This window comes from Coccinella septempunctata, chromosome 1 (assembly GCF_907165205.1).
Source record: "Coccinella septempunctata chromosome 1, icCocSept1.1, whole genome shotgun sequence".
Lineage (NCBI taxonomy): Eukaryota > Metazoa > Arthropoda > Insecta > Coleoptera > Coccinellidae > Coccinella > Coccinella septempunctata.
Window position 1 is genome coordinate 37,910,522 of NC_058189.1, and position 24,850 is coordinate 37,935,371.

The 24,850-nt window shown below is 35.0% G+C and overlaps 1 protein-coding gene across 1 annotated transcript in view; it reads right to left on the reverse strand.

Moving 5' to 3' along the window:
* The window catches only part of LOC123322829 (laminin subunit alpha), a 106,595-nt gene that overhangs the window by 43,085 nt on the left and 38,660 nt on the right, over nucleotides 1-24,850 (reverse strand). The window contains exons 11-20 of the mRNA XM_044910858.1: nucleotides 22,482-22,805; nucleotides 21,369-21,625; nucleotides 17,510-17,785; nucleotides 16,838-17,050; nucleotides 16,478-16,786; nucleotides 14,994-15,315; nucleotides 14,753-14,910; nucleotides 14,539-14,695; nucleotides 3,632-4,028; nucleotides 843-1,366 (exon numbers count right to left, since the gene is read on the reverse strand). Of these exons, the coding sequence (XP_044766793.1) occupies nucleotides 843-1,366; nucleotides 3,632-4,028; nucleotides 14,539-14,695; nucleotides 14,753-14,910; nucleotides 14,994-15,315; nucleotides 16,478-16,786; nucleotides 16,838-17,050; nucleotides 17,510-17,785; nucleotides 21,369-21,625; nucleotides 22,482-22,805 (2,937 nt within the window). The remainder of the gene's footprint in view (nucleotides 1-842; nucleotides 1,367-3,631; nucleotides 4,029-14,538; nucleotides 14,696-14,752; nucleotides 14,911-14,993; nucleotides 15,316-16,477; nucleotides 16,787-16,837; nucleotides 17,051-17,509; nucleotides 17,786-21,368; nucleotides 21,626-22,481; nucleotides 22,806-24,850) is intronic.

The window sequence follows — 24,850 nt, forward strand, 5'->3', positions numbered from 1 at the left end:
AGTGGCGGAATGAAGAAGCTCTCGTAATAAATTTTCATTGATTGCTCTGTCACTGTAAACGTTGTGTTAATATTGAATTTGTTGAACTTTCTCGGTGTTTAAGTCTGAGTTCAAGTGACTTCTCATTTGAACTACTCTAGATTACATCTGAGTTTATAGATGTTGTAAGTATTTTTATTTATTACTGTATATGCTTCATGCGGGTAACTTATTCATTTTATGATCGTGAACGATATACAATAAATGTTCTTAGACTACCATCTCCAACTCAATTATCTGGTAACAGTCCACTACATACCAGCTTATATTTCTTTCATTTGGTGGATTTTATGATTTTGCATTAGTGACATTTGTGGTTCCCAATTCGAGATACTGAATAAATTTTTGAACTCGGATTTCGACCTTCCAGAGTTAGATAGCAGACAACGTTGTCTGGTTTCTTATTCCCTATGAAGAATAGCTGGCCCTGGAGAACGCCAAGGAGAAGACATCACAATATCATAGAAATTGTCATCAAATCAGCTTTCTAACGATGCAAAGATGTACTGTGTGTACTGTTGAAACAAGAAAATAATAGGCGGTATAACCCAAAGTTGCAAAGTTTGAAATTATGTTAGGGATATAGTTCATTATCGTGAACCCAAACATGCAAATTTTCAGCACAAAATTATGATATTAGTTTCCCATAAACGTCTGATAGGCCATTGCAGTGGATCAACCTGTTAACCTGTATATTAATTATATGAATTAATATTATCGTTCGAAAGCAGTAAAAATTCAATGTTTCGGCACTTATAGGCCCCCCAGCCCATTCAAGTCCCTCATTAGAGAATTATACTAACCTTGCTGATCTATTGTGTAAAAGATCGTGTAATTGAGGAACCCTCCATAGGAATGTAACCGTTTCCCAAGATATTCGGATGGTGCTGCAAGATAAATAGACTCGTTTCTGATATCGTTCTGAGTGAAATCGACACCGATGCTTCCTTCCGACATTTGGAGGCTGAAATTGAACTGGGTTTTCTCCAACTTTTCGGTCAGATCTAGATCGAACAAGTTCCAACCGGACATTTCCATCAGCGGCACCATCACCAGACCGGAACTTTCACATCTTGTTGTTTTTCCGAAACAGAAACATTCGGTACAACCTACTTCGTTGCTGGCCTCTAGATTGAAAGTCCCTTCTCGACATAGTTCGCAGTTGGGTCCTATGACGTTCTTTTTGCAAAGACACTCTGCTGTTTCTTGATCGCATATAGATTCTGTTGTTCCTCGGGTGTCGCATTCGCAAGATTGGCAGTAGGGGAACGAATAGTGTCCTGGAACGCAGCTATCGCACCTTCGTCCATCAATGTTCGATTTGCAACTGAAGAACAAAAAATGGAATTTTAAGCCTGAAATTGTTTTTGGCAATTGTGATTACTACAAAATGGTCTAAGATAGTTATAGAGTCCCATGTCGTTTTTATGATTTATGGCAGTGGAAAAACTGCAGTGATAAACTTCGATATCACATTCCATAAACATCAAGAGAACACGCACAAAAATCACAAAATTCATAATTTATCGCCCTCTAGCACCGAATCTAATGATCCTACAACTGATTTGGTCCAAGAGATAAAACCGCCGACGAGGAATGTTCTTTATAGTGCGGAAAATCTGAAAGGACGGTTTTTCGAATGAATTTTGTCATATAATTGGGCATTTGTATGCCCTCCCCTTTAAAAGGTTAGAAAAGCCCATCTTCCCTTCATCGTGTTCATCGATTTGTGAATATACAATTCAATTAATTCTTGATTATTCGATTCGTTCTCGATCGTTTATTTTATCAATGCTAAATAATAGTAGTCTCCCGATTTTTTCTTCATGACCATTTTTACCTGATTACATTGGCATAGAGTTCAATCGTGTTTTTTTTTCAGATTTTTAATCGATTTCTTTACTGTTATCATTCATCAGAGTTAGTTTCCCTTCTACATAGTTGCATTAGTGATATTTTAAGTGCGTTCAAAGAAACAGAAGTCTTGAGATGAAGTAGGTCTCTGAACGAACAGCTAATTCATAGTTATCATCAGCCCTCTAACTCTCGAGGGTTTTGAACCCGTGGTTAGGCGATAGGAATCTCCGACATGTTTCTATTCTCTATTCAGTAATGGCGTGGAAACTCATGAATGAAGCCCGAATGCTCTGCTTTGCCCTCTTTTGTCGTCCATCTCTGGCAGCCCCACTCTCAGTGTTTTTCAGAAGCGAAAAATTACACATTACACTTGCTAGTACTGTTCAATTGAAACATCCACACGGGACTACTCGATTAAATGCATTGTCAGGAATATGTATTCTATTATATTTTATAATTAACATTGATTTTCAGACCTCTCTAGATCTGCTCACATGAAAATGGGTATGTAGCACCAGAATTGTCTTTCTCATTGATAATTAATACTGATTTACTATCCTCTCATGCTAATTTCTTTTGTTTGAATCAGTTTATTCAATTTAATTTCTCAGCCAACTCTTTTACCTGCTCAATTACATATAACTAATTACTGCTGTCGAGTTTCAGATGAATGAATCCTCATGTTTTCCAGGGTGGACCCTGGATTTAGTAGTTTTCCTTTAGAGCACGATGTGAACTTCTCAACTATGGTTCAACGATCAATGGTAAACCATGATACACTCTCGTCCAGGACTCCACAATGGAAGGCCTGCTCTGGTAATCGTGCACACTTAATTGATATGATCTTCCCATTGTAATTTGTACCCTCATTGATACATTCTCATGTTCATCCATCTTGCTCTATATAGATATATGTATGTTAGCTTTCAGCCTTCTGCACCTCTCGACACCAACGAGTATTGGTTTCCCTCATTAGTACTCTAGATTTGTACCTCTTATAATTCATAATTATCAATTGTATCTATTCTTGCTCTTCTCAGATTATGATTGTTCTTTTCATTCAATTAATTATTCTTGATCTTCTCATTCAATTATAATATTCTACCACTTCTCAGATTAATTAATTTTGCTCTCTTCATTTAACTTATAAGATTCATGCTCTGCTCATAGTTACATTATAATTTTTGGTCAGCTCACATTTGATGTATTGATCTGTCATTGATGATCAGACTTAGACAATGTAGTTTCACCTCATGGCCTATTTCACTGTTACAACTCGGTCTTCTCATTAAATAAAATTCTTCAGTTTTTCTGATGGAATATAGAGGCTCTCTTAATCAATTTTCATTGATTGCTGTAAACTGTAAACTAGTTTAGAATTTATTGAACTCCTCAAGTCTAAGTCTGACCTCAAGTGACTTCTCATTTGAACTGCTTTGGATTATCTCTGATTTAAGTTGAATAATGTCTCTCTGAGTCTATAGATGTTGTTAATATTTGTTTTTTATTACTGTATTAGCTTCATGAAGGTGACTTATTCATTTTATGATTGTGAACGATATACAATAAATGTTTTCATACCATCTCCAACTCAATTATCTTATCTTGTCATACAATCCACTCCTTTTTTTTTACAAAACCATACCCCTCCCCCTCGATTTTGAACATTCTTCTTCTTGTAAAATGATTAATCGAATAGTTAATCTATGAGCACAATTATACACTTTTTACTTACGGACAACTTCCATTCATAAGGTCACATTGTAAAGTCCTCTCCACTCCCAGAGGGTTGCAGTTGCATTCTTCACAACCAATTAGGGGATCGTATCCATAGGTGAGGGGCAAACATTGATCACACCTTTCCCCGGTAACTCTCTTAGGGCATATACACCGTCCGTCGCTCGGGTCGCAGTAAGCGGTCGATGGGCAGTTACATGGTTTACAATCGGGAAATCCGTAGTATCCAGTTTTACAGGCCTCGCATTTTCGACCGATCACGTTTTCCTTGCATGGACACTGTCCTCCAAATTTATCGCAGGTGAAACTGGTAGAGCCGTCGAAGTTACATTGACAAGGTCTGGCGCCGCCGTTGTGGGCTGCTGTTATGGAGAATACTGAATCTCTGCAGAATCCTGTAAAAAATATAAAATGAGGTAATTAGTGCCTGAATATTTGACGATAATAATTTTCTCTGAGTAATACACTCAGAGAAAATTATACAATATATATATACAACCTGGAACTGCTGGCGATTTCTCAATAAGTGCACATTTGAGCAGGCAGCAAATTTAAAAGGTCCTTAAAAAACCCTGTGTAAATTTGATGTCATAGATAAATAAATCATAGAACATTAATTCTTTCCCAATGGGGTATTTTCCTAAAACTCAAAAAAAGAATTAAAAATTATTTTTGGAAACCATTTTCCATTGGTTAGTCACCACATAAAAGGTTCCACTCAAAATTCAGTAGGAAAAAAAATATAGCCTTTGAAAAAAAATATGTGAGAGCTTGTGACGTAGAATGCCTTTACTAGAGTCTAGTAATTTTTGTGAATTCGACAACATCGGAACTGGTCAAGAGGACATTATATAGAACTCGGAACATAAATGCATTTATGTATTTATGTTCCAAGATACAGAATTATCTCTTCCTGAAACCGATGACAGTTTCTGACATTGTTTTAAACGTTCTTGTCAGATTGTTATAACTTGTGGAAATGGAGACGAATTTTTTAAAAGCAAGCAGTGAAAATTTTCCACCTGTAAACTTTTTCATATTGATGACTTTAGGAACCTATAAAATATATCAGCAATGCCTTCTTTCATCAACAATAACAGCCCAAGGAAGATCGAATATTAACTGACAATAAACAACCATAGACTCAATAATATATTATCAAGTCTATGGAGATCAGAAAACATTGATGAGAGTCATTGATGGCAATACACAACCATAGACGCAATAATATATGGAGATCAGAAAATTTGATGAGAAACATTGATGAGTGTTCCAACGATGCCGGATTGTAAAAGTGACGTAGAATGTTTCTGGGAGAATGCCTCCGCGATGTGAATTTCCGTAATTAAAAACAGGCTAAATACAACTGTTAAAATAGAAAAAAAATACTTTTCCATATATTTGAGATATGAGGATTTCGTTGATATATATTTTGAAATTTAGGAAAATACCCCATTATTCTAAGAACTGGTGTCACAACGATGTTCCTAATGCAATATCCAACCAAGAAAGCCTTTCTACCACCCCGTTGTCCTGGCCGACTAGATATAAAAATGAATCTTCATGTCAATATTGAATCTAAAGGCCAGTGGGTACTCACTGGCGAACCGCAACTGCAACATGTAGCTACAATGAATTATTTTTCTCGTACTACTAATTTCGTAAGCACCGATTGGGAGGGGAAAATCAGCTGATTTAGAGGTTCGGGAATTCTCTGTTTCATCGAAAACCGCCGCCCTTCCGTGTCCGCGAAAAATGCAGAACGAAAGACGAATAACCGGACCATAGGCGCGTACTACCCTCGACTCGGAAAACAGATAGGAAATACGAGAAAAAAAGGTTCAGAAATTCGAGAGCTTCACCCGGGGCCTGTTGCCGTTTCTTATCACTCGAGTCGATAAGGTCCATTTTCGCACAACATCCAAGGGAGATCAGCACATCAGCTGGCGTTAACGTAACCTATGTACCTAACTTCAGTCATAAGCTGACCCAGATTTTTACTTTCATATTTCAGTTAGACCTAAAACTGCAATAATATAATATCAACTTCGAGTCTTTCTTATTTTCACTGCCCAACAATTTTTCCCCATGCCAGTTATGTACAGTAAGTTCAAAATGAGGATCTTTCAAAATTACTACATTGAGAGGTCATGTTCAGTTTCGTAAACAATTGAATTGACTTAGTTTATGAAGGAAGATATAGAAACACCTTGAGTAAGTAAAGGGTTTATGCACTCTCAGGTGGGACTTTTCATGTATCTTAGAAAAATCTGTTCAAGGAAAATCTATCTAAGGAAAATTATTCAATGTTATGATATATTCTTTATCCTGAAATCTAAAATGCATTGATGTTGAAAATCACAGCTCATTGAATATTTAAACTGTAATGTTCTAACATTACAAATTGATTCATGATTAAGACTATTGTCCTGATGGAACCATATTTGTTTTAAAACATAAAACGCATGATTCTCCTCGAATTAATATTATTCCGTCAAGTCATATAATCGTATTTTTGCTTCCGACCGATCTCTAGTATCAAGGCTGCAGTCGGTTAATTTATTTTCCCTTATTCATAATAGTATGGCGAACCGAATAATCACCTAAGTTTAAGGAAGGAAAAGACTCATATCATAAGGATTATAGAGCATGTTTTATAATCCCTGATTTCATTATTGATTTTCATATTACGATGACGCTCATATTCCTCCTGTTTTTCAAGTTCAGAATGACCGTCCAAGAAAATTGGTGTATAGAGGGATGTATCAGAACGTACTCATAAAAAATTTTGTTTCATTCTGACAGCCCTAGAACGCCACCCCCAACGATCAAATGAACCGATTTTTTTTCTATTCAGAATGTTTCAAGGATTCCTTTTCCAGAAGATAAATTAGATCAAAACATCCGGCCAAAGAAATTGATGGCTAAAGCACATAGAGGGATGAATAAAATATCCTAATATAATTTTTTGTTCATTCTACCGCTCCGAAGGTAAAAATGAACTATTCAGTCTACGATGAAGCGCATATTCCTCATTTTTCAAGTTAAGAATGGCCGGCTAGCAAAATTGGTGGATAGAGGAATGTTTCAGAATGTACTCAGAAAAAAAAAATTTGTTTCATTCTGACAGCCCTAGAACGCCACCTCCAACGATCAATTGAACCGATTTTTTTTCTATTCAGAATGTTTTAAGGATTGCTTCTCCAGAAGATAAATCAGTTCAAAACATCCAAGTCAAGGAAATTGATGGCTTAAGTACATAGAGGGATGACCAACCAAGAAAATTAGTGGATAGAGGAATACTTTAAGGGTTCCTTCTCCACAAGATCAGTCAGTTCAAAATAGCTGGCCAAAGAAATTGATTGCTAAAGTACATTGAGGGATGACTAAAATATCATTAACATAATTTTTTTTCATACTACAGCTCCAAGGATCAAGATGAACTATTCAGTTCATTATGAAGCCTCTATTCCTTATTTTTCAACTTCGGAATGGCTGGCTAAGAAAATTGATTGGTAGAGGAATATATCAAAATGTATTCAGAAAAAAAAAATTGTTTCATTCTGACAGCCCTAGAACGCGAGCTCCAATAATGAATTGAACCGATTTTTTTTCTATTCAGAATGTTTCAAGGATTTCTTCTCCAGAAGATAAATCTGTTCAAAACATCCGGCCAAGGAAATTGATGGCTAAAGTACATAGAGGGATGACTAAAATATCCTAACATAATTTTTTGTTCAAACTACAGTTCCCAGGATCGAAATGAACTATTCAGTCTACGATAGAGCGCATGTTCTTCTTTTTTTCAAAATTCGAAATGGCCATCCAAGAAAATGTATAGAATGGGTGCATGGGGAAATAAATTTCAGTCTGCGATGAAGCTCATATGCCTCATTTTCCAAGTCCAAGTTCAAAATGGCCGGCCAAAAAAATTGGTGGATAACGGAATGTATCAGTATGTACTCAGAAAAACTACCCCCAACGATGAAAATGAACTGAAATTATCTTTTTCGCCGACTTCTTAATAATAGCACTGTTTAACGTACCCGTGGCATTGATTTTCGTAGTACCTAGCGGGTGAATTGAGATGAATGAGAGATTAATTCTGGAGGTTGCAGAAAAATTATGATGGTTAGAGAGTAATCAATATATCTATGTACTACAACTCCAGCTTCCACCAGCTCCACTCAGTATTTAACAGATATATTATTATTTATACAGATATTATATTATAGGGAAAGATATCAATATTATTTACTCAAAATGTCACAATTCGAATATGCCCTCTATGAACTTCTTCGATCGGCCGCATAAATATTAACATTCCGATATGAACATAGAAAATTTATTAGGTGTCAAATTTCTCTATCCAAATCCGAGAGGCCAGCGTAAACAAACTGACTAACGCATGATCTTATTTGAGGTACTCCTCTTATTGGTCAAAGCTTCAGGAACGCCATATGTTTGCAGGCGGGAGTAAGAAGCCCTCCGCAGAACCGCATTACGTTTGATTCATTGATTGTATGCGTATTGTTGTGCAGAACTGCAGAGGTCATTCATTGCTTTTTCTTTCGTAAATTGGTTTATAGTTGGAGCAAGTTATTCAAGTTACAAGCATTTAAGATAATGTCAAGTACTGATACTGATGAGGAATCGCGTGTTGACTTAAGTCCTCCAAAAAAGAGACATCTGAAACGACACTTCAGTGCCGAGATAAAAGAAATGATTTTGAATACTTATAAAATTGATTGGAGCTCGAAGTGTTGGGAGAATTATTTCCGAATACATAAATTCCGGTGTTCTATCACAGCCAGTCCTTATCAGATTTTCGATAAAAATTTAATACAGCGAAAAGTTCACGTGTTTTTCTTCAGAAATGAACACCCGACTATAGAGAAAGTATTAAAAATAGTTAATGAAGACTCGATCTTGCCAAATATTAAGAAGAGTACCTTCTCTATTATATTGAAAAACTTAATTTCAAATATGGAGGTCGCCAACGCAACTGTTTTTTAATGACATTAAATGTTGGAGAAGAAACTATCTCACGAAAATTAGGGCCTTCCGTGATGAAAATAGGAAGATTTACTACTTGGATGAAACTTGGGTAAATGCCGGTCATACTAAATCCAAAGTGTTGACCGATGAAACAGTTACATCTTCTCAGCAAGCGTTACTTGCTGGACTATCTACTGGATTAAAAAATCCGTCTGGTAAGGTCTTGAATTTTGAGTTTAACCCTCGTTTAACCCTCGGTTTCATAAAGCTTGATCAGAGAATCAACAATCGATTGACGGATGAACGTCAATTAGTTTTCAGTCGATAAGTTGGTCATAAGCATTCTGAATATCATTCTTGCACCAAATATATGTATAGATATACACTAAGAAATTACAAGTCTGTTCGAATTTTTTTTTTTTCTTCTTCTTTTTGTAGATTTATTCCCGGTAACGGGATACAGCAATGAATGATTCTCAACTGCTACTCCTCCAATATATTCGGAAATATGAAAGTTTCAATGATTTCCTTCGGGAAATCGAATGCCAAATCATTGATCGAGCAATCAAAGTTTTGTGAAACTTGATGTAAGTACCTTTTTGGTGGAAAACAATTTCAACATTCTTTTTCAAATGAAGTGAATATATTTTTCCAGGCAAAGGGCAAAAAATTATAGTGTGTCATATTGGCAGTGACACTGGTTTTTTAACTGGAGGACTCTGGACTTTCCAATCCAAAAAAACTGGTGACTACCATGAAGAAATGGATGGTCAGTCCTTCGAAAAGTGGTTCGAGGGTATACTTCCTGAATTGGAGGAAAATTCTATAGTAGTTTTAGATAATGCTCCTTACCATTCAAGGAAAATGGAAAAAATTCCTAATTCACAATTCAGAAAGAGTGATATCCAACAATGGTTGAGGGAGAAAAATATTGATTTCACCCCTGACCTCATAAAAGCGCAATTGTTGAAGATAGTCAGGCAGAACAAAGAAAACTTTGAAAAATACATCGTGGATGAAACTGCAAAGGCCCAAAATATTACTGTACTTAGATTACCGCCCTACCACTGCGAACTGAACCCTATTGAATTGATTTGGGCCGATGTCAAGAATTTTGTGGCAGATAAAAACACCACATTTAAAATGGCTGACGTCCAAAATCTTTTTCAAGAGGCTCTCTCACGGGTTACTTCCGAAAGATGGAGAAAGTGCGTGGAACATGTCAAACAAAAAGTTGAGGTGGACATGTGGAAATGTGGAAATGGATAATATCATGGATGATATAACACCAGTCATCGTCAACTTAGAAGAAAGTTCTGCATCTTCTGACGACACTACGGACTAGTCACTTTCACAAAAAATATTGTTACACATTTATTACATAGTATGTATTAAAGTGGGATCTTTAGATTAATTGTTCATTACTGAGACTCGTAGATAAGCATACATATTTTTCACCGGAACTGGAACACTCAAAAAGTTTTAAAATATAGCGCTCTCGGAATAAAATTTATTAGTACACCTCTGCGTTATCACGTTCTTGACGCGTGATCACTGCATGCTGCAATGTTTACGGCTGGCCTCTTGGATTTGGATATACTATAGGTATCGATAGAAAATTTTTGCAATCAAGAATTCACATTCAATTCAAAATGTGGTCGACGGAAAAATCTTGTAATCAACTCGTTTATTAATTGAGCGATTAATGATCTCGAACATTAACGTCCTCTCTTCGCTCGCACGTTAAAATATCTGAATCATTAATCGCTTTCATTAATAACCTAGTTGATTAAATAACTATTACGATGGAGCGCATGTTCCTCTTTTTTTTCAAAATTCAATATGGCCATCCAAGAAAATTTATGGAATGGATGCATGGGGAAATAAATTTCCTTGGCCATTTTAAATTTTTAAAACAAAAGAGAGGAATATATTCTCGATCGTAGTGTGAATGAATGAGTTAGAGCTCTAGAGCTGTCAAAAAGAAATAGAAATTTTTCTGAGTAAATCTGATACATTTCTCTATCAATTTTAATGGTCAGTCGTTTTACCCATTCGGAAAAATATGAGGAACATGCTCTCCATCGTCTACAGAATAGTGGTGGTTAATTTTAATCCTTGTAGTTGAAGCTCTAGAGCTTTCAGTACGAAAAAAAAATTATTTCAAGATATTTTATTCATCCTTCTATTTACTCTATCCATCAATTTCTTTGACCGTCTATTTTGAACTGATATTTCTCCTGGACCTGGAGTAGAAATCCGTAAAATATTCAGAATAGAAAAAAAAACGTATAAATCTATAAATTTTTATAATCCTTGGTAAGAAGTCACTCCATCTTTACTTGCATATAGCTTATTATTAGCTTCGGCATTCTATTCTAAATAAGGGATAAAAATTAACAGACTGCAGAATTGATATCAGAGATATCAGGAATAGTCTTTCTTGAAACTGGATGGCCGGCAGTACCTAAACATCACTACGGTGTATAAAACGGATTGATTTGATTGATTGATTTTATTTTCGCTTATGACTTTTTTTTGGATTTGATGGTAAAAGATGGATGCAGCGATAAAATAGATCGCTGGGCTTACTAGTTTAATACACTCTTTGATTATCATCAGTCTTTTTTTATATTGGTTTCAGAAGTGAACTGTATATTAAAGACCCAGCCTGTACAATAAATGTTACTGTAATTTTGCAATACTGAATATTCTCCCCTTGATTATTTTCAATAATAATAACTAATTCAGCTTGCAACCACCCATGTTAATCAGGTCTGATATACGTTTCCAATATATACAGGGTGGTCCAACGAAAACCTAACACATCGATTTTCCGAATTTGAAATGAAAATATTTAACGTAGATCGTATCGAGTACTATCTGATTCTGAAATTTCGCTTCAAAATATCCATCTATAATGAAATAACAGCGAAAATATTGAAAGAAGCAATATGGAATTTATCTCGAGAATATTATTCGTATCCGACACATTTAGTATTTAGTAGTTATATTATTAATTTTTTGTTCAAAAAAGTTTTAATTTTTTGTCCGAAAGAGTAGACGGACCATTTTTTTGATTTACCTTAGTCCATCGTATATTTTTAAAAACATTATGAGTGTGTAAAAGCGGTTGGAAATTTGTAGTAGAATTAAAATGGTGTATTCCGTAGAAGAAAGAGTGAAATTGATGAAATTATAGAAAAAATGAATTCGCTGCTTACGTTGTGCACCTGGTTGCCAAATTGGACGATACTGGTTCAGTCGGAGACAAAAATAGAGTGCAAAAAAGAGAAGAAGCGAGGGACGTGGCTCCCTTCGGTCATGTAGCAATGGATCCGACCTTTAGTACAAAGAAATTGTCTGGTTTTTCATGCACCATAATCATGAAAATCCGTAAACAACATGAGTTCAATCCTTATTGGGAATTCCAAACAAGCGATACGCGCCCTGGTGTTTATTTTTGTAAATAAAAAGTTAATGCACTTTTGTTTATTTACATCGAGGAACGGAGAATATTTTGGTGTTTCAATAAGAGTTTTCATAAAAAATATATCTCAATCTGTTGGAAATATCTCAATCTATTTTGTGACAATGGGGAAAGCTTAGTAAAGTTGTCATAATTTGCATCCTTTGAGCAAATCTTCGATTAAGACTTTCTTGTGAAGCTGTCAGTTTTTGCTATTTTCCACGATGAAATGAACGTTTAGTCAATGTTTAAGGATATATGTACCTCGTCCTTATAGCACGGTAAAGTTTTTAAACATTTCAAATTGGTTACGAAGAATAGAAAGTGAATTAACTAAACTGGATATATAACCTCTGAATGAAAGGATCTACACAAAAAATTTGTTTCCCCCACAGAGGTTTTTTTCCACCTAGTAAGTTGATATACATATGAATTTCGATAACATTCACGCAAAATTCATATAGAAAATCATTTTTCAACTTGGACAAGTTTTCTTGGCATCAATATTACAATTTTAGCCATTGTATATAATGAAAAGGGTAAGCTATCATAGTTATAGCTCTCCATATAATCAATTTCCTTCTATTATGATCGTGGAAAGAGCCAAGAAGTTCGGATTCAAAAAAATATTGCTGTCTTTTATCAGTTGATTCAGAACATAGTCGGAATTTTTTCATGAATACTAATACTTCATAACAATTATTGACCTAAAATTGATAATAATTAACACACTTGAATCCAGTTTCCACAACCAATCTTCAAAATTGAGAAAAAACAACTATAAACTGAGAAAAATGGATTTATTTGAAGAAAATCTCAGAATCCCCTTCAAAAATGACAATGACTGCATTAACATTTTACTTCGAACTGTCATCACCATGTCGCTGCAATCTACATTTGGATTCCCAATAAGATACGATCTTTTTCAATATAATAAACTAGTGTTAAGGAATGGATGATGATCCCGATCGCCGACTCCAGTTTTGTGAAGTGGTCAGTAAAATGATGAACGGTACATGTTCGATATCTGTTTTTCGGACGAGTGTTCGTTTTACCTTAACGACATTGTAAACCGGCATAACTGTCGGTATTGGTAAGATGAGAATCCAAGATTATTTCGTGAGGTGCATACTCAGCTTCCCCAAAAATTAAATGGCGGGCATTCATGGAAATCACATAAGCGGCCCTTTTTTGATGCCCGGTTAACTCACTGCAAACAAATTTATTTATTTATTTAGATCTATTGGATAACGCTATTTATGCAGCCCTCGCCCAGATAGCACAGAGACATCTTAAAGACGAGTGTTACCGACATTGCGTACGCCTCAAAGACGTCTATCGACGCCTGACATACATCTTAAAGACGTCCAAGTTATATCTTACGTTAAAACTAAAAACGTCTCTAGGACGTCTTGAAAGCCTTTTTAAGTCCGAAGCGACCCGAAATGTAGGTACATTTTCTAGACGTAACTCTTGGACTTTCTGGAGGTCTAAATTGATTTTGCATATTTACATAATCGCTCTAATTTTTCAATGTACAAAATGTGTGCATGTGTAAGCACAAATTTCAAAGGTCAATTACGAAAATGAGAGAAATTAATTTTTTGATTGGCTTAATTCAATATTGATATAGGTAACTCTAAAACTATATATAAATTGGTATTTTTCGACATTTTTTGAACAAAGGAGGAGTTAAAATTTTCACCTTCACGTGCTACTCTTCGGAACTGACCTAAATATGCCATAGCTTAAAAAACCCATTAGAATCGGAGTTCACAGAACGGTTATACGGTCGAGAGTTGAACATCTAGAACGGCTAGATACGACAGCACCTACAGCATCCGGACTTTATAGAAGTATTTGCTATCGGACGCTTTCCCTTCAAGTGCCGTATCAATCTATGAGGATAGTTTTAGTAAAATCATATACGCATTGTAAACTTACAGTAATTATATACATATACATATAAGGTATATAGTCACTGTATGTAAACTAAGATTGCAGCGCTAGGGTGAGCAGTTGTGGAACTTTACTATGGCTGTTGTTGTTATTGTTTGAATAGCCAAAGTCAGTATAAATACATCTTGCTTCCTGAATTTAATTAATTGTGTATTATATTATCATTCGAATCTAGATGCTCTCCAGTGCCCGGTTTCTATGGTTACAGCCATACTCGGGTTATTCTAGCTGCCACCAGAGGGCGTATAGCTTATTTGAATTGAATGGAACAAAAATCACAATGACGAAAAAATATTGTCTCCTATGAATCAGAGCCCGTGACACTAGTCCAAACATCCGCATCTTGTATCACCAGCTGATAGATACTAACCAAAACCTTTTCAGAGTTGTAAAATTTGATCATTAATTTGGAAATGCTGAAGCATCGTGACCAAGATGTCAGCATTCCAACAATACGTTATAGAACATCTGTTGCCTACCTTGTTGTGTAGTTTCGATGTTGAAATTATCCTTGGCACATTCCCGGATGAATTCGTCAGTCTGATCGAAATCTTCCTCCTCCAAATTCTGCGGTGTATGGAAATCAGAAGGCACAACCAGTAGATAGAAGAGGAACACTCCCTTATTACCTGGATCCTAGAATACAAAGGATGATCTCAAAATATTCTGATAATAATACAGGGATTCACGAACCTTGAAAGTAATCATAAAGTTCTCGATCAAATTGAACTTGATATTTCCGTTTACTTCGCTGACTACCGCACGACATCCAGACACAGAGGGACAGTGTTTAAGCGGAACCTCGGCTTCGTAGAACTGACCGTTTTGAATGATCACATTTAGTTTGAATTCTGAAAAAAAAAGTGAAATTAACCAGGCGGGGACAATCGGTGACTAGATCTATAATTTCTGCATGAAGAAAATTTATACTGACCAGGGAAGAAGGGCTGATAATAGTGAAGAATAAATGTATAGTATCCCGGACCTGGAGTCTTTCCTCTCAAATCGACGAACTGATTTTCTTTACTCAGTAATACGTACATTTGGTTGAAATAGGAAGAAGATTGATTTTTAGGACTCTCATTCTCATTATGTTCAAAAGTTATCTTTTTGGTTTCCTGGGGAGTACGGAAGGTGGATGGAACACACTCGCCATCTCTGTTGATGCACTTGGGTTTTGGAGTGATATAATCTAGTGACCATTCCTCTTTTGGAATTGCAGTAATTGAATGAAGTGCCACGTTGGCATTGTGTCCCTGAAAATTCAATCTTATATTTTTATATGTTTGATCGGTTATGACTCACTTCATTGTTTCACAATAAATACAAAACTCGTTCGCAATACTGAAGCCGCCATCCTGAATTTCTCAATTCTGACAGAAGAATCAGAATCTTCAACCCCGAAAAGCGAGAAATTATTTAAAAAAAAGAGCTAAATTGTACATTAATCCTGGAAGAAAAAAGAAACCATAACTCAAAGAAAGAGGAGATTTGGAGAAAATGACAAAAACTCTCAACTGATAAAGTGGTTGAAAGAAAAAATGAAAGGTGACTTTATAAAAGAATATAAAGCCTCACATTCCGAAGAAAATACAGAGATCGATTACATGGAATACTGCTGAGTATCAAGGCTCACAATCAGAAAAAAAGGTAATTCAGTGTTGAAACGAGCCTCGAACTCAAAACAATACAATGCACCACCTCTCCAGAAATTACAGATAGAACAATGTGAACTATTAAAATTAAGGCTAAATACAATAATTTGTATATTAATTCATTTTCACACTTTTGTTGTTTGACAAGGTAACTTCCAACTCCTTTCTCGACATTAAAGGAAATTTTCGTTCAGTTTCACAAGATGAATTTTTAAACTGTACCTATTTCCGAAAATATCGTTGCGGTTTGAAATTCTGAGTGATTTGTAAATCGAAATAAATGTTTATATTTTTTTTAGTAAATTTAGTTTCTTCTTTTTCTTTTTATTCTGAGTTCATATTCTCAATTATTGAGTTTATTTGTTTGTTTGATTTTTCAATTATTTTATTATTTATTCGGAGTTCATTTTGTTTAATGGAATGTATTTTAAGTTTAACTCAGCAGACCGAGTGCAATCTTTTCAAGAGCAAAATCATATGGATGTTGCTCTATTGATATTCATGAATTTACGTATTTTAATCGTATGCTTAATTCAATTTGAATACCCAAGAAAATCGAAAATTCTTGTTATTATTTTGTGGAATCAATACTACAGCCACACCTCATTATGTAAGGTTATGTAAGGACGTAACCTCCTTAAACTTGTAGGAGTAAGGACTCCGCATCAAAATCTGACATATGGTTTGGGAGTTATGTGAGGTTCAACACAAGGGCCAATCAAAGCATATAAATCCTATCCACTATGATAAATCATTAACTTACCTCTATATCGACTGTCAAACGGTCATCATCGGCGTAGAAAATGCCAATCCCTCCCTCTTCATTAATGAATGCTTGTCTGCATAAGAGATTATATGTGCATGAATACAAAATTACATGTCCTCCAGCTGTTGCCACATTGTTAGTAACGTTTATATCCAATTTGTGAGTTTTATCCTCATTCAGCGGTGTCACATAGTTCACAATCAGAATGTAAGGACCAGGCTTCGACACAGTTACATCCAGAGTGATAGCTCTTTGTGCAGAGTTTATTAGGGGTATTTTGCTCTTAACGTGGACCATTGGCAAATGCTAAAAAACTATTAGTTTAGAAAATGAAATTGTTTGAATTTGTCATTTTACTTTCTGATCTTCATAAAACTCCGAAATTGGCCTTTGAGTACTTCCATACACTGCTGTACCAAAACCACAACCGATGGTATCAAAGTTAGTGAGATTGGGATAACTGTATTCTCGACATAGACTGTTGGTATCGTTTATCCTACATGGTTTTTCCACCTTCTGGTGCAAAATTGAAGCAAGATAATAATCCTCAGGTAGAAGGACAAAGTAGTCCTGAAAAGATTTCAAATTAGGAAGGAATGAATCCTCAAACTGAATCAAGTAAACACTGATGTTCAAAATAGATTTTTCATGTTTTTTCTCTCATCAACACATAGTTCCTATAACAGCATCATAATGCTTCATGATGAAATAATCTTTATGCCTACTTATGAAATACAATACTTTGTGTATTTAGGATATAAGTCGAAGAAAATCCATAATTGCACAAGCAATATCACTGGTTTGCTATGATCCCTCATTTTTTTCAGCCCGTTTCAATAAAAAAAAATTATATTTTTAGGATAATCTTTTAGTACTGGAAGGGGTATCTGAAGGGAATCAAAATCTGGTGAGTGAAATTTTCACACCATATGCAGTCCTGCTACCAGTTACCCTTCAAAATTATATGTCAAAAATACCTACAGATAAATCCGCTGATTAAAGAATGAATTTCTATAGTCTTGATCTTACCAAGAACAATCCTTTGGTTACTTTGATGCTGACAGTCCATTTACCAGGATTTATAACGAATGGTGTAGGTGTTGAACCGGAGGAGCCAGAAACTGTGACAAATGTCGGTTCGTTACTCGCTTTAAACTGAACCTGCTGCTTCTGTTCACTCTCGTAGTAACTTTCAGGAATGATTCTAATTGTTCCAATTACGGTTTCCGGATTTCTGTTGACATATCGTAATATCATGAGATACAGTGATGATTTCGATATGTATATATCTTGAAGTATCTCATTCTGAAAAAAAAATTTATATTGAAAAATGGAATCAAAACAAAATTAAAATAATGAATAAAAAATAAATTGAAATATGTAATATTTTTACAAACATTACTATATAAGACTTGAGTCTTTAGCAATGATTAAAAATTGAAACACAAAGAATGTGAAAAGGCAAAACACAGAAACTTCCTTCCTTCCTGCGTGAGGTCTTATATTATACAGGGTGTTTCACGAATAAACGAGCAAACAAAAATGGTCAGAAGAGGACATCGACCTGAATTCAAAAGAACCTCATTTGGTTAGTTGAGGTAGCTCGAATATACAGAGGGTAATTCTTTGACTAGTACAAATATTTTAAAAGTAGATTCTTGAGGTCAAAAGAAACACTTTTTCCTATACCAGTTTTTCCGAATCGCCTCGGTTTAAACGATACAGGCTGTTGAAAAAAACTTTATAAAACACGTTAAATACCTTTAGTTCTGTCTCACCAACGGTTTAATCGAATGAAAGAATTTCGTCTTCCAGTTTTCTCAATATGATCATTAAGTAACATAAAAATGCCAAAAATTTAAAGAACCCAACTCTTGAAACTAATTTGGACGATATCTAATGAATATTTGGACGCTTTATAAATTGAAAGTATTCTTCATATCTTTTGTATAATGCGCCGTTTTTGAGTAATTTGATGTTCAAAAATCTGTGAAATTTGAAGAATTGGGTACTTTACAACTCTGTTCAAAAGATCCCCAGATATGTAGTGGTACAGATTTAGCTAGTTATTCTGAATGTATTTTTGTTTTTTCTTGGGTGGCACAGCTCATTATGAAAACTTAAAATGGCTCTTAGTCTGTCCAACCCATTGTTGAAGCCATTATTGGTGGAGCTATTGACCATGGAACTAGGAAGACTGGGAAGAAGAAGGTGAGGACACTATTTGAAAGGAACTTCCGACAAGGTTTGGTACGGAAATTCTCCTTCTTCAATTTGAAATTGTGACCTCGGAGATTATTAATGTTTTTAGAGAATATGGTTTCCACCTGAGAACAAACGCATACTTTGTATGCAAATAAAAAATCAAGTCGCCTCTAGCTCTTCTATCTGCAAATGTAGTCACGTTATTCAGACGAAAACGGGTCTCATAATCAGTCTCATAAAGGCAGTCCACCAAACTGGATCAGCATATTCTATGATAAGGCGTATGAAAACTCACGAAGCAGTTTACAAACTAATCTTTCAGAACCTCGAAAGGATCTCTGAATCAGGTATGTAAGAGTAAGATGACCTTAGATGTAATAAAAGCAATATGGCCGGACCAGGTCAAATAAAATCAAAATCACATTGACTGGTGACAGAAGAAATGGTCAATTGTATATAAAAGTCGGGAATTTTTCTGCTTATATGTAATGAATAAACGTTACATTTATCCAGATTCAGTGGAAGCAACCATTGCCGACACCAAGCGGCAAGTCTATCAAGATCTTTTTGGAGTGTTGCGGCTTTGAGGAGGGGAAAATTATAGATACCGGTGTTGTTCGCATACATGAATATGTCGACAAAAAACAGTCATGGTGATCAGAGGTATACAGAAGGAACATAATGGGGCCGAGAATTGATCCTTGAAGGACACCAATGCGAACATGACACTCGGAAGAAGAGTAGACATCGCCAACTCTCACTCGAAATGTTCTGTTTCTCAAAAACGCACGAATCTAGTCAAGAAGACCTCCTCTCAAACCCAGATGGTGCAGTTTAGTTAACATGCATACGGTAGGTCATTATATCGATATTGATGCACATTGGTCAAAGTAGAGGCGGTTGCACATTTGCCCGGGAACGACAACGTGAACTTGAACGAAAACTGGAAAGTTGACCCAGTTTCAAATTTCTCGTAGCTTTCTACTTGTTCTCGGTCCCAGGCAATTCTGCAGCCGTCAATGAAGAAGCTATTATATTATTTATACCTTATAGTTCCTTGTTCATAGCTGCAGTTGAAGAGAACACGTTATTAGTCAGTTTTACTATTATATATGACATCAAAATGTGGAAACACATCAATAATTATGAGGCGTTCAGGTCAAAAGTGTTTTATCAAATAATTAATTTTTTTAGTACAAAATTTAAATATATCATATTGCAGAATAGTTAGTAAGTATCACCGCAATTGTAAAATATATTAATTCAAAATAATTTTTATATTTTGAGGCACGTTTGACCCAAACGGCGTGAAATCCAATTATTTTATAATTTGAACTTTTTTATTTCGCCAAGAGATGGCGCAGCCGACGCGAGTTTCAAGGAGATAGAGCATTTGACCCCTTCTTCAGGAACACTGAAGATGCTTTTGTGACAGCGAAACACGTGTCATGGTTTAAAAACTCATTTCACCCTTTATTTTTAACGGTTTTCGATATTTCTATAGTCAGCCTTTAAATAGTTCTAACCCTGTATAATGAACATTTGGAAGTTTTGTAAAATGAAAGTATTCTTCATATTTTTTCATATAATGCGCCTTTTTGGGGTAATTCGATATTCAAAGATGAAAAATATCTGCGGTATTCAGAAAATTGGGTACTTTGGTTGAATGCAACTTTGTGTAAAAGATCCAAAGATGTGTAGTGTCATATACAGGATGATTCATAACTATTGGGACATAGGCTGAGGGCAGATTGTTTCGACCAAAATATGGCGATAGGACCAAATATACAATATAATTGCTGTGGAATAAGATAGAGGGCGTTAAAGTTGAATTTTTTATAAGTGGACAGAATAATATTTTCTTCGAAGTTCGAAAGTCCTTTATTAAGAATTAGAAAAGGCATAGAAGTCGGAGGAGGCCACGTAGAAAAATTTAAGTTTATTCTTTTTATGTTACATTGTTTTTAATTATGCTTTATGGTCGAAATAAATAAATTAAATAAATAAATCGTTACTTCAAATCCCCTTAGGATGCTCTGAACTGTTCAATTGTGTTCTTCTTAAAAACGGATGAAAAAATATACAGTGAAATTATTAGCAAAAAACGAACAAATTTTCTACTTTTACGCCCACTATCTTTTTCGACAGCAATATTTTATTGAGGTATATTTGGCCCTATCGCCATATTTTGGTCCAAACAATCTGCCCTTAGCCAATGTGCCAATATAGTTATGAATCACCCTGTATAGATTTATCTTGTTATTGTGAAGGGAATTTTGTTTTTCCGGTGGTGGCATAGCTCATTATGAAAACTTAAAATGGCTATATCTTTTTATCAGGGCCGAATCGGCTTCTATAATTTTTCAGTACAGGTTGAGTGATCGTATACGGATTCTATGAATAATTAACGGCAGTCAGTCAAATGGGGAAAAGGTAGCTCACAAAAGATTTTCACGATCACGTCAGAGGATGAAGACTACTTGCATCACAACTTTTAGAATACTGTATCGAAAAATTTTTGTTTATTGAAGTTCAATTTAGCTAATCTGCCAGTAATGGTGAATCTACTGATAAAGTAGAGATCTACGGGCAAAAATGATTAGTGGACTAGACGGCTCTACCCGTTATACTAGTACCGAGAAAGAAAAACAAAAGTTCATTACTAGTCAGAAACAAAATTCACCTGTAACGGAGAGAAGATTCCATAACCTTTCCATGAATAACCAGGGAAAACATCCTCATCGTAAGAATATCTAGCAGAGGTATTCGTTGGTGTTTGTCCATCTTCCACTTCATACTGATATTGATAAAGTGTTGGGAAGTAATGATTGGATAGAGGTTCTTCGCAGGTTCTTCCAGTGACTCTAGATTGACAGACACACTGTCCACTTAATTTATCGCAAATGTTATTTATAGAACCTCCAACATCGCAGCCACAATCTGAAAAAAAGAAGAAATGTTTCAAGGTTTGGAAAAGAAAATGCCATTCAATTCATAGATTCAATTTGGAAATAATATCGGTCAGAGAAACGAAAAGTATGCTACTATAACTTCACGTTTCGGCCCTTTATTATGCCTTTTTCAGGCTAAAAAACAAAAATCAGTGAAGTGTGCAAACAAGAATAAGTCGTGAAGAGTTTCAAAACTACATAAATGGCAATGAAACACTCATAATAATTCAAAATTAGAAAAAAAACAATAAATATGCTGTAAAAAACCATCAAAGCTGATTCAGCAAGATACTTTTGCTTAAAGAAAAAGGGAAAAAAAGGAGAGAGATACTTACTGTCAGAATTATAAAAACTTCAATATTTTCATATATAGGAATTCGTCACTAAAAATGAAAATAAACAGGGTAACCGAATTCTACTGGATATATAAGCATCGATCTTTTCCTGTTTCATTTTCGTTTTTAATGAAAATATTGAAGTTTTTATTATTCTGACATTGAGTATCTCTATCCTTGTTTCTTTTTTCTTCCTACCTTTTTCTATATGCTAGTGTCTTGCTGAATCCGCTTTGATGGATTTTCACAGCATTGTATAGTTTTTTTAATCTTTAATTCTTTGGTATCAGTTTTTAATTGCCATTTATATAAATCTGAAATTCTGATACTGATATACCGCTTCTTAATCTTGTTTGCACATGTCACTGATTTTTGTTTCATTTGTTTTTTAGCCTAAAGAACGCCTAATAAGGGTTGAGACGTTGTGAAGGAATAGTAGCGTATTTTTTGGTCCTAGACCGATATTTCCCAATTGTTTTCTCCTTTTTTAAACTTCATCACATCACCTACCTTCACATCCGAACAGGTTATCTTCTCTCAATCGATAGCTTCCATCAGCACATTCATCGCAATTTCTCGAAATAACAGAAGGCTTGCAGACGCATTGTCCATCATCGCTATCGCAGACCTGTATTCCGCCAAGTACGCCGGAAGGATTGCAGTTACACTCTTCACAGCCGGCTGGATTGTTTGGATTGAGATTCCAATATAACGGTTTACATTTGTTACAAATGCGTCCTTCTACTCGATCCTTGCATTGGCAGAGCTCTCCTGCTGGTACAGATCCACAGCCTGCAAAACCTTCCACGACGCCCGCAGGATGGCAGTTACAATCTGAAAAATTTCATGAGTTTTTTCTTAGCCCTTAAACTTAACTACATCTATTCCATAAATTTTTATAGCAATATAAGAAATTGTTAACATCTGTTCTGAGAGAGAAATGATGGTAATGGTAGATATACATAATATAGTCCTCCATACTCCATTGAGTATGGAGATTATTCAATATAACTCTTAGCAATTTTGGGCTAGAAGAATGATTCAATTTTGTCAAAATTGTCGTTGAAAATGGACAAGAGTTAATTTTACATTTCACAAATAAATGTTACAAGACACTGGAAAAAACAATATTTTCGAGCTAAAATAACATCTATACACAGAGAATAATAAAAAATTTGGCCAGATAATCGATTCGACCCTTAGAACATAAAATTCTATATTCTAAGATTCGACCTGACAAAAGAACTTAAATTCTAGTTGTGATGTGCATCGAAAATTGCAAATTCTAGTATGTCAGTGTTTGAGATTGATTTAAAAAAAATAAACATTTTAAATTATTTGTTCCACTGTGTAGACAAAAGTTTTGTGATTCAATAATTATTTCAAATGGGTACTTTATTTTCCTGACTGATCTTTTCATTTCCTTTAAAATTGTTGATCTTTTTTATACTACAATACCTATACTTCATTCAAATTTATTTTAGCAGTCGGTTGGCCATGGAATAATTTTCTCAAGTTTTTGTAACTAAAACGAAGTTAAGTTGGCACTCATGAAAGGTCGTTAATGTCATAACGCCGTTGCCACAACTAATATCAATTATATTACGAAAATGCCGAAAGTGATTGAAAAAAGAGACAGGGTTTCAGGAAGTGCTATTTAGAATTCAGGTCCGCTCATTCAAATAGTTAAACCCTGATATTCTTAAATCCACAATACGTCAGACGGTAGCGAACATATTCAATGTAAGAGAATTTATATAATGTTTCATCTGAATCTAAACGACATATATTTCAGCTGGATATTTCCACAATCACAAAGATTGTGAATGAAGATGATGACAAAGAATTTCCTTTTATTGGGGGACCCAAAAAAGTGGTGGCATTCGAGAATTTTATGTTTGAGTGAATTAATGCGAAAAGTTTACTACAGGATTTTCGATAAATGTCATCGGAGAATAAGTTCCCTAAAATGGATTTTTCTATTTTTCATTCGACTTGTCCTATACAATGTAAATGTCTTAAGGTACTAATAAATACCTATAATTATTATTGTTACATCAATGTGTATTAAGATGAATAGCCACAAATACGCGCAAGTTACCCTGTTACTTGTTTATTCATGTGAAATTTTTGTTCGAAGGTGAAGTTCATCTTAACTTGAAACTTCCTTCAATTCCTTTTACTTATATTGATGCAAGATGATTTTTGTTGGAGAATTTAACATTCTTGTAATTATCTGTTAATTCCTTCGGGAGATACCCATTCCCAACTACTGCATCATATGCATTTCATCTTCGAGTTAATATTTTTGAAATCTACAAATGATGTAAGCCAAAGAAGATAACGAACATCAACTCTCCTCAAGCTAGTGCATATTATGATATTATACTGATCTCTTGTATTTTCCATGCAAATAACTGGATTTGGTATGTCTTCAACCAGTTTGTATAAACTTCAATTATGTTCGTCACATATTTTCCGAAGAGATTCGACATTGTGATTAAATACGTAATAACAGAAACTTTTACGTAGAACGGGCAACATAGCGTTGATTTAAAACCCAAAAATGTTTTGACAAGCTTCATAACCCCACATTTTCGTACTATAGGGAACTCTAACGATTTGTCAAAATCAGCTGAGCGTTCGCTGTCGTGGGGCACACAAGCTTTTCCCTCCATTGATTCGCATGCTATTTTGTTCGAGTATTGTGTTTTGTGCATGTTTTTGGAAAAAATGTTCTTCCCCACGTTAGATTAGAGTGATTAGACTATAACTTTCTAAGAATTGCCTCTTTACACTGATATAAAAAGCTTTGTGTGCCCCACGGTAATGAACGGTCAGCTGATTTTGACAAATCGTTAGAGTACTCTATACAGAGT